The sequence below is a fragment of the Priapulus caudatus genome, unplaced genomic scaffold (genome assembly GCF_000485595.1).
Source record: "Priapulus caudatus unplaced genomic scaffold, Priapulus_caudatus-5.0.1 Scaffold53, whole genome shotgun sequence".
Taxonomy (NCBI): Eukaryota; Metazoa; Priapulida; class Priapulimorpha; order Priapulimorphida; family Priapulidae; genus Priapulus; species Priapulus caudatus.
In genome coordinates, this window is record NW_014577114.1 from 210,606 (window position 1) to 222,228 (window position 11,623).

The window sequence follows — 11,623 nt, forward strand, 5'->3', positions numbered from 1 at the left end:
AGCATAAATCATGGCTGCACGTTTGTGCATGCCACCCGCAACTTTTGTCCTGAGGCGAAAGCGAGAGAGGGCAATTAAGGCAGTTGCCTGGCCGCTTCCCACCCACATATGCAGTCGGTTGCCGAAGCCAGGCGATCAGCAGCGAGATGGAGTCTCCCCGACGGCAGTGCGATTGCTTTCCGCATCCAATTGTAACAAGGCTATCCTGCTAAAACCAGCGAATCGTGCCTGATGAAAAACACATGGACACCACCGCGTTTCTACTCCGAAAGTAGTAAAAAAGTACATTACGGCATAGATAGTCTACTATCGAGTAATTGAACTTGGATATTAGGAACGGGCTGATTGCAGATCCGCCGAGGGCAGCTTCGGAACAGACTCGGTGCTACTCCAAACTGCAACCGATATAGCGTTGCCTAGGTAACGCACACGGAAACTAAGGAACAGAGCTCTGGGCTGTACAAGTGATACCCACAAAACATCTGCCAGCGCTTCCTCTGCCGGTGATTCCACGACTTCTCAGAACTTCTCCCACAGTTTTCCAGTGGATGCTATAAAAGAAAGCAACGACTTCAGCCATACGACTTTGATAAACAGCGAAACGCTTTATGTGATGCTGATGTGGCGGTTCTCATTGAAATATGACGGAGAATACATTGCGGGCGTTTGTACTGAAGCAGTTACTTAGATCACTGCTTTCAACCGGTGCGTTGCATTTGGTTCTCGTAACCCTATTTGCATTGAGGTAAGTTTTTTCATTTTTTTCATTTTTTAAAAGTTTACTTTGTTACCATTTAGCGACCGACGCCTTAAACCCAACCACTATATAGTGCATCGTAAACGCTGGCGCCTTCATATTATTACCTATGCGCTCAGGATTATTTTAATTTAATATGAATTGGTTGCTACATATCCTGCTTGTTCTGCGGCAATTTACAAAATGTCGCCAGTCACATGTGCTACAAAACCGAGCAAAGATCTTACTTTGTAATGGGCTATATACGATTCTTCTACAACTATAAATCAAGGTAGGCGACCATAGTAAGCGGTAACGTAATTACTCGACGTGTATGTGGGTGCTATGCGATGCGTAAAGCGCTCTTACACGGCCCGTGAGAACCATAGCGGGCTAATTATACGTTGCAGGTACACAGGTAATTTACAGAACAAGTGTAGCTGTAATTTCAGAGTTCAGATATACCGGCCGTCCACTTTCCTCCGGCGTTGTGTGTATAGTAATACGGGCGCCTGAATTCGAATTCCTACCCCTCCTAACCAGTCAATTATATGCATACGATTGCATTAACGGCAAACGAACGCCCGTACAATTGATGGTTAGACATAATTAGATAGATACCTGACAGAATCAATTATCTTGTGTTCATGCTCAACTGTATTTCATATTCAATCAACAATAAGTATTTTCATAACTTATATATTTAGAGAAAAACAATTTGACACCAAATATCAAGACATCGTTATTCATATTCATATTTTTACTATCACTTTATTTGCCTACCCATTTTTTTACGTCTCCCTGCTAATCGCTTCTGATCGATTGGAGTGTTTTCTTCATAAATAATAAGCGCACAGGCAGACGGTAATCTGAAGATTCAGGAAAGCTTGTGGGCTTAAGTAAAGTAAAAGTTAAGCTTATAGTAAATGGTGTGCCTGGCAGTAACGAATGATACAACGTGTTTAACAACTACGCGATTCGATAATAATACTGAATGTATGGACATATATTGCTCTCTTGGATGTCATTCGTGGGAATATTTAAAACATTGACTAAGCACTTTTAAAATTTATTAAATTGTCTGACGCTGCATTTATAAATAAATGCATGTTTCTAAAAAATACAATGTAATTATGTCAGGATATGATACTTTATGAAACCGCAATAAATTACCAAAAATATATACATGGCTTTATGTCTGAAATGTTATTCTAAAGATTAAACAACCCGTTGTGCAATATTATGACTGGTACCGTTTTACAGATAGGAATCTGTTTTCGTGGATCATGCATCAAGAATCCATTTCCGCATGTATTTATAACATCAATGTTGCGTGTCTTAGCAAATGGCGCTTCATCTTTCATAATTTGGATTAGGCTACATATATGGTATGATACAATAAAATATTAGAAGGTAATGTATTTTGCGGAAGCATTTATTACGTCTTTCACATTTGCGTTACGATGAAATACGCTGTGGCATCTTTCAAGACGCATACCATTTATGTCGTAATGTCTGTTTAACGTCATTACGGCGAAACTCGTGCGTCCGTGAACAGTATTTTTAATTGATCGTTAAAGTGTGAGTGTAAGAGAGGGCGTAGATTGAACTAGCTGGAAACGCAGCATGCCCGCCAGATTAGTACATAGCGAGTATGTCGGGAATTTACTACTTGTCGACAATCTCTGGTCTTCTCTGACAGCCGTCTACGTGCATCCCCCTTCACCCACACAGCCATCAGCGCGAATCTCTTCTCCTCCCCTACAGTCGTCTATCTATACCCCTTCTCTACAGCCGCTTACGTGTACCTTCTTTGCTACAGTCGTCTATCTATACCTCTTCTCTACAGCCGGCTACGTGTACCACCTCCCCTACAATCGTCTATCTATACTACTTCTCTACAGCCGCCTACGTGTACATTCTTCGCTACAATCGTCTATCTATACTACTTCTCTACAGTCGCTTACGTGTACCACCTCCCCTACATTCATCTATCTATACCCCACCCCTTCTCCCAGACAGCCATCTACGTCTACTCATCTCTTGTTCACAGCCGTCTAAACGTGAGACCTCCCCTTCCCGCCAGCCGTTAAACGCGTGGCTTCCATACTCGTGTGTTACGAGCTGTCGCTTCATATTGCTTCTTCCCGCCACGTAAATCATGCTTCATGAGTTCCTGTTTGATATTATGCTCTAACGTAGATAGGACAAATACGGATTGAGAGTAGTAAAGGAGGGAGATTAGGGGCAAAGTTAGAGTGAAGGAGAATGATAAAAGAGCGGGATAGTGGAAAAGAATTGGATAATAACTAAAGGTAAAATTGAATTTGCGCAGTGTAGAAATTAGGTCAGATGTATGAAGAAGAGCAATCTAACAGTAATATAACATAAAGTAGACAAACATATGACTATGATACCCACTATTCTATACGCATACATATAGATAAGTAAATGTATTTTTAATTTTCGTTGGCAAATCAGACATACCTATTTTGAATACGTCAGTTAAACATTGACGCGCATTACACGCGTTATGCGTGACATAATCACATTTTCCCTCTTTGTTTCAGTTTAATCTGTGATGTATCATACTGCAAAAAAAGCCGACGAAGATGGAAGAGCGGGAGGCTCGATGTTCTGACGCCAGTAATAGCTGCAAACACAGCTTGTGCAACATTCCCCGAACTATCCCGTCCACAGACACAGCTCTGCGAGAAATTTCCGGATGTGACGCACTCCGCTATTGACGGAGTACAGATGGCTATCACTGAATGCCAATATCAATTCCAAAAGCACCGGTGGAACTGTTCTTCCTTGGACACAAAGAGCAGGACATCGTTTAATAACCCTATTCTGATGAAAGGTTAGTATACGCCCATACACATTATGTTAATCGAGTAGCATAAAAGGTATCGGTTAATGCTAGAAATATTCAACTACTGGACATGCACACCGCCTAAATCATGAAATTTTGTCTCTAATTTTGCATTTTTGCTAACGCTGTTAAGGCAATGCTTTTTTGCTTTTTGGCTAATGCTGACAAGGTTGGTTATTTGGCGACGTACCCTAGATTTTTATTCAAGTATAGTCGAGCAGTAACCGACAGGCCAATATTCACTACGTCACTAACTGCATGGCAATGTTATTATCTATAATTATATTTTATACGTTATTTAATTATCGTCGCATACACGGAATCACGCGTTTTTGCGCCCATATAAGCGCAACGTTATTTTTAAGAAAACGTGAAATATACGTCATTCAAAATATTACGTATCATTAAAGCTGTCGTGTGTAAGTATATAAGAATGGCTCTAGATTTTCATTTCCACCGTGTACGCTCGATACTGAACAGCTGGAGTGAAGAGAGAAAAAGTCGTCTGCTCGTTCGCTCTCTTGCCCTATCGCTATCGTCTGCATGTGGTCTCTCTCGCTATCGCCTGCACGACTTGTTTGTGTGACTTGTGAAGCCTGGAATGCAGAGTTGTAGATGATGCACTTCAGGATGTCCCGCGCTTATCTTCATAACATCGGGCTTCAGTGAGCGCGTTTATTTAATCTCTGATGTGTGGGGGCACCTTGAAGTGTTAGTCGAGCAGTCTCTACTGTATAGAATGCGTGCCCGTGGTACGTCGACGTTGTACGTACGTACGTGAGCATCCGTTCTACTGGTTGAAAGAACAGTGATATGTGTTTTGTTATTGCGATCCATGCAGTCCTAAGTGTCAGTGTCTAGATGTTTTACCTACATGTCGAATAATTTTAATCGATTGAATAATAGCGAAATCAACGATGTGGATTTTGCCGACTGTTTTATTATACAGGTTATATCACGGTTCTCATACGAACCACATTTTGCGTTAACAAATTCCTTATATCGCTTATTTATTCGATACGAAATGTGTATCGTATTAAATAATGGAATATTTATATTAATACATAAATATTCTTAATATATAATAAAATAATAATATTTCATGTTAAAAAGTATTAAATGACTGTATAAATCAATAACCAAGTAAACTGATAACAGAAATCAATCAATTTCTTTATTTCCAGGATTCAGAGAAACGGCATTTGCTAATGCCATATCATCTGCTGGCGTAGTATACCACGTGGCGCGAAGTTGTAGCCTCGGCAACCTGTTATCCTGCTCCTGCCAGACGGACATGGGCAAGCCTAGAAAGAAAGAGGTGCGACAGATAACACAAGATTCGCCAAATCAGCAGTGGATCTGGGCTGGGTGTCATGACAACGCAGCTTTCGCGTCAGCGTTTGCCAGAGAGTTTCTTGATTCGAAGAAGTCTCGAGCGAGCGATCTGCAGTCTAATGTCAACACGCATAACAAGAAAGCCGGGAGATTGGTGCGTACATACATATCTATCTATCTATCTATCTATCTATCTATCTATCTATCTATCTATCTATCTATCTATCTATCTATCTATATAGTAGAAAAGTTCTTGGATTTCACGATATTCAGTTGTTTACATTTGAAAAAAGAGTAACCCGACATTCCGTTATACACTAGCGCTTTCGCCTTTTATCTAGCGCAAAGAACTAATGAAATCGCTAGTGTATAACAGAATGTAATAATATTCTTTTTTAAATATATATATATATATATTTTTTGTTCATGCTGGCTAATTCCGCATGCAGAGTAGTTTCATGGTCATCCCGCATATATCAATGTGTAATTGCGTCATTGCTGCGTCGACTAGCGCCCAAAAATATGTCGACATTAAAACAAAAAATAATACATGATATATAGATGTATATAAATACACTACTATAGTGCCGCTGCAAGCTTTAAACATTCTGCGCATTTATAAAATATGAAGAAGTTAGGAATTCAACGTCATACTTGATCGAATAATAAATAGGCTTACAGTGTTCATATTCTCATCCGACAGTACACAGTGCATGGAATGCACATTATGAGCGCATATGTCTTAGCAGAAACTCAGTACCCACCTTAAGATGTACGAATCAATGTATGGCTTATTATATCACAAACATAAATTGGAACGCATAAAGATAATATATTACGCATATCGGATCGATAACCTCGGAGTTATAGCGATATTCGATAGCGGAAGTTCGTTACTTTCAGCTATAGCTCGAACAACGTATTAACGCTTGGAAACACCATTTAAAAGCTGAATATTTGTAGAAGTATGTCTTTACAAATGATGAGGAATCATATATTATGTATATGTTTAATTATAGATTATCTATATTGTCTCTCTCTGCCCCCCTCTCTTTTTCTCTCCACACACACACACACACACATACACACACACACACACACACACACACACACACACACACACACACACACACACACACACACACACACACACACACACACACACACACACACACACACACATATACGTATATATATATATATATATTTCGTGCCAGTTAAATAATATCCATAACATGCCGTTTGAAACCATGAATATAGTTAGGCCTACTCACCAGAATTTATGTAACAATAGTAGGAAATAAAGAACGATCACACATTATTGCATACGCGAATCACATCTGATCGGTGACAGAGGCCAACCCTACGGAGTACAAAGACGTAAATTTACGATTAAATCACGGCTTTACTGCGTTACTAAAAGCTATCATTCGCCTGTATAGTAAATTAATAGTATCGCGTAATTTCTGCCGTAATGTAATGACGAAGGATGCTGACGTGATAGCTGACGCGGGATTGCGTGGCAGCTACGCACATTTTAGTGACGTGTTCGTGGCAGTACACATCGTATCCTTTTACCCACCGTAGCCATTCGTTCCCTGTAAAGATCATTGATATTCATGTATCAACAAGTGAGCTAGGGAATATCACGTTGCGTTGTGTCGTGGATCAGCTGTGTTTACAGGTTCAAATAGATACTGTTGCAGCATCTGAGTAAAATAAACGGCCCCGTTACGGTTTCACGCATGCTGTGTGGTTACACATTCACGTGGCCGATGGGTCTGGTGCCTGCCTTTAGTAATGTTACTATGACAACCGTCATTATATAGATCTATAGACATGTGTAACTTGTACAATAAAAATTCACGCGGCCACACTTACTTAACACACAACCAAGCTTACAGCTGCATGAGTGCGAAATCTCAAACGTGCTTTATAACGATGTCAATAGCTGTGATCAATTTTAATTTTGGTTTGTGTATATTCTGCGCTGCAGAATTACATTTAACTCTTTCTAACTCAAATAATAATTTATTAGATTGCAAGCACATTATACATCCCTTGCATAATTTCGAAAACAGTATAGCGATGGCATAAACGAGCATGAGTAATTTTATTATAGAGTCCCCCATGTATATCACCATTATCGAACAAACAGACAATAGTTTTCCCGAGTTGATCGCTAAATTAGCCAGTTTAACTGTCATTTCATATCAAATTACAATAAAAAACTAACGCTATGGACCTGTGTGTGTGTGTGTGTGTGTGTGTGTGTGTGTGTGTGTGTGTGTGTGTGTGTGTGTGTATGTTGTGTGTGCTGTGTGTGTGGTGTGTGTGTGTGTGCTGTGTGTGTTGTGTGTGGTAGTGCGCGTGGTGATGTGTGGCGTGTGTGCGCGTTAGCGCGCGCAGTGTGTGTGGTGATGTGCATCGTGCTTGTTGGCATGGGTGTGTGTCTGTGATGCGCGCCTATGTGCGTGTTAATGTGTGCCGTGTGTGGCTGTGGTGTGTGTTGCGTTTGTGAACTGTATTGGACGAGAAGAGGAAAGCGAGAGAGCTACATAGAAGCCAATAGAGTGATGCTTGGTTGATTATTGTATTATTATATTATTATTATTATCTAGTTCTTGTTATTATGTAGACGTGCATCAAAGGTGCATATCGCTACATATTCATATCGCTCGGCGAGAAAAATATTGGCTCGATTTTAAAACTACCGAGGAGCCATTGGGTGTGTCACCGATTGGCGTGCACGCGTTACTCAACAAATCGCAACACAGGTTGCGTAAACGGATGTAAAGTTGTAGCCGGTCAAAAATTTATGCCGCTAAGCCATATCTACTAAAAGTTAGCGTGTATAGGTTTTTAACGGGATTTAAAGGCACGCTATGTGGAAGCGAGCGCGACAGCTTGACTAGCACGCAGAATACACGGGCAGAGGTTTTTTGGCCACAGCCCAGCTGTGCCATTAAAAGCTTTTACGCGTCCATGTGCAAAGTAAATCGAGATATTTTGCGGGATTACCAACTGAGTGTTGGCTGAGACGCATCTATCTCCGTTTGTAGAACTATAAAATGTTTATCTTACCCTCTCTTCGAGACAGTTGCCGCTTGGGTCGCGTCAGCCACGCTGAGCGAACGGGCGCTGCTATACAGTGATGATCTTAAACACCGTACCAATTTGTTATTAACACATATAAAACCATGGGAAAAAAACGTGGTTGGCGTATATTTTTGTGGGGATGCACGGTAATGCAGTACGAAGTGTTAAAGCAGAATTACATCTATAACCGTGAATTGCGATGATTTTCTTACCTTGTATCTCGTAGTTTGCTAAATTACATGCCCATAAAACATTTCAGATTAACACATTCCTTGGGCTTAACTGTGCTCTACAAGTAGAGATAACTGCGCTGTGATCGATATTATATAGGTGAATTACTAAAGATGATTTCGAGAGCTTGACACAGAAAATTCAGGCGGTAGCGCGGAAGGAACGAATAAAATATCGAATTTGAACGTCGTTCCATATTAGCTTTAGCGCTTTAGATGGACGGAATAGGGGTTTAACGGTTGGCACCATAACCTAATGAGTACTATATGTATTACTGGTGATACTTAAAACAGTACGACAATACCATACACAAATCATGGAACGTCTACATATCTCATAGCGTGAGATTTAGCGGCAATTAGAAAAATTATTTTAAAATTCAATTATAATAATAATCATAATAATAATAATAATAATAATTATTATTATTTAAGAAATGATTTAATAAACAATTACGTTAAACAGAATTCGGAACATGTGCTGTGTGTGTGTGTTGTGTGTGTGTGTGTGTGTGTGGTGTGTGTGTTGTGTGTGTGCGCGCGCGTGTGTGTGCGTGTGTGTATGTATGTATGTGTGTGTGTAATGTGTGTGTGTGGTGTGTGTGTGTGTGTGTGTGTGTGTGTGTGTGTGTGTGTGTGTGTGTGTGTGTGTGTGTGCATGTGTACGTGCATGCGTGTGTGCGCGCGCGTGTGTGTGCATGTGTGTGTGTTTTTGTTTGTATATCTTGACATGATGATTACCTAATTGTTAGAAGACTGGCTTCTTTCAATCTGATATCTATGGAGTATAACCGACGCGAGAGGAATATTTGTTAATGGTTATATTACCGGCAAGAATGTACTGGTGCAGTATGATTGGCAATAAGACGTTTGAATTTTCAATTGTTCTACTATCTCATATAGCAAACTTGCAAGTATAGTTATTGATAAGAGGACATTCCACCGTGATAAGGTGATCGTCATCTATTCTGGTAGTGAAGCATCTAGATTGAAGCAATCACAGCGAGAGCGTACGTGCAAAGTGTAGTAACAAAGTGTTTAACAAATGCTGTGTTTCATAAATACTGCTAGTGCAGAGTTGTTTGTTTGTCGTGGAAATAGCAAGCACTGGATATCTCGTGAAAGGTCAGGGGAATTACATACCTAGCCTTAGGTTCGTTTTGTGAATCGACTAAGACAGTTTATTTAAAGCCTGCCTAGGGTGATATGACGGCGATGTTATACGGTGTAAAATATATACGTTACAGTTATACATACGAAATTTTTGTTTATTGAAACCATGGGAGGGATGCGCTTCTAGCTTTGTACAGAGTTCTCAGAAGAAAAAAAGGGTCACAGAATTATTGAAAAAATTCGCAACCTTATCTATAAGCAGCGGCGCACGTAAACGGCTGCGGCTCAGACATCACGTGGAGCACATCTGGAGGCGGTTCGACTACGCTCGCTCTCCTCGTAACTGCAACACTGCCTGCACCTTTATGCCGCCACAAACACCTCGTAAAGCGGAAGCTCGAATATAGAGAAACCTTGTAAAGCGTGCCACGAGATGTTTGTTGACCCATGGCGAGAAAGCGGAACTCGCGCCAGAAGATTAACACTTGGCTAGGTAATATTTGCAGACGATCGACTTAAATACGAGCTTATATGGCAGCGTCAGTATTTTAATAGCGGTATAGTCTAAATACTCTACTCCACGTTTCTAGAAAGTAAATGTGTAAAGTTTACATCATATCTCCTGATCATATGTCCGGGTGTATACGCTTGCTTTACGAACTAAGCGTGATAACTGAGACAGGGGATTATCGCAATGTATCCATCAATAAAAAAGCAGTTGAATGTTTTGTTTTAGATCCCCCCCAAAAAAGTTGGCAAGATGATAGAGTGTGAGCAATACACACGCGCACGCTCGCGCACGCTCGCGCACGCATGCACGCACACGCACGCACACGCGCTCACGCACGCCGCGCTGCGGCTTATATAGAAAGTGCTCGGTATGCGAAATTAAACACTTGTAAAATAATTACTGCCGGTTTCAAGACGCAAGGCTGCATGCCACAAAGATGCTGATACAAGGTGATGTAGTACTCTATATGCTAGATGTAATCATCAAGTAATAATAACATGGTGAGTGGCTATGCACGATGTATCAGATGTCAGTCTGAATTGGAAATGCTCTAGGTCAAACACTGGGGCATGTATGTTTATATGCGTATAGTCTATATATATATATATATATATATATAATGTTTATAGCACGTTATACAAGCCTATCACATCATTCACATAATTTCGTTGCCATAATAAGGCAATTAATAACGGCAATTAATAATCGAACAACGGCAGCAATGTAATTGCGGTCGACTGGCCCCGTACATGGGTGGCGTGTGCGAGTTTCACCACATAGGGAATTCCTTATTATCTACTTCTGATATATATATATATATATAATGTATATATATTTATATCAAGAGTAGATAATATAACAAGTTATATTATCTACTCTTGATTTATATATATATAGAGAGATGTAATTTATTCCTGTGTGTGTGTGTGTGTGTGATGTATGCGCGTGTATACGTTACGTGTGCGGGCCTGCGGGTGAGCGTGTGTGTATGCGTGTGGGCATGTGCGCGGGCCACATATATATATATATATATGTGTGTGTGTGTGTGTGTGTGTGTGTGTGTGTGTGTGGTGTGTGTGTGTGTGTGTGTGTGTGTCGTGTGTGTGTGTTGTGTGGTTGTGGTGTTGTGTGGTGTGGGTGTTGTGTGTGTGTGTGTGTGTAGGTGGTGTGTGTGTGTGTGTGGTGTGTGTGTGTGTAATGTGTGTGTGTGTGTGTGTGTGTGTGTGTGTGTTGTGTGTGTGTGTGGCGTGTATTGCGTGTTTTGTTGTGCGCGCGTGATGCTTGTTTATGTCGCTGCGCGCGTGTTGTATGTACATTGGCTAGCACTGATAGTTATCGATAAACTTGTCTTTCGGCCGCTTCGACAGACAATATTAAATATAGCGTTACTCTTAGTGTTTTAACTCCAATAACTACAATACTATTGTGTTGAATACGTGTCGCTAGAAATACATGGTCGTCTAGAAATACGTGTTGTAGAATTATTGCAAGACGTCGAACTTGCCTTATTGTCCCTGTAATATAAACACTGTGGCAAAACTATATTGTATGTTGCATATGTACGCTGGTATTCGTCTCTCTCTTACATCTGCTCTCCTCTCTCTCTCTCTCTCTCTTTCGTCTCTCTGCTTCTCTCTCTTCTACTCTCTCTGTACTCTCTCAAGCTCTCTCTCGGCTCTCATCTGCTCTCTCTCGCTCTCTCGCGCTTCTCTCTCTCTTCCTCT

General features: G+C 40.7%; 1 protein-coding gene across 1 annotated transcript in view; it reads left to right on the forward strand.

The window, feature by feature from the left end:
• Positions 1–128: 128 nt before the first annotated feature.
• The window catches only part of LOC106820955 (protein Wnt-10a-like), a 13,319-nt gene continuing 1,824 nt past the window's right edge, over positions 129–11,623 (forward strand). The window contains exons 1-3 of the mRNA XM_014825576.1: positions 129–745; positions 3,307–3,599; positions 4,796–5,100. Of these exons, the coding sequence (XP_014681062.1) occupies positions 642–745; positions 3,307–3,599; positions 4,796–5,100 (702 nt within the window). The 5' untranslated portion in view covers positions 129–641. The remainder of the gene's footprint in view (positions 746–3,306; positions 3,600–4,795; positions 5,101–11,623) is intronic.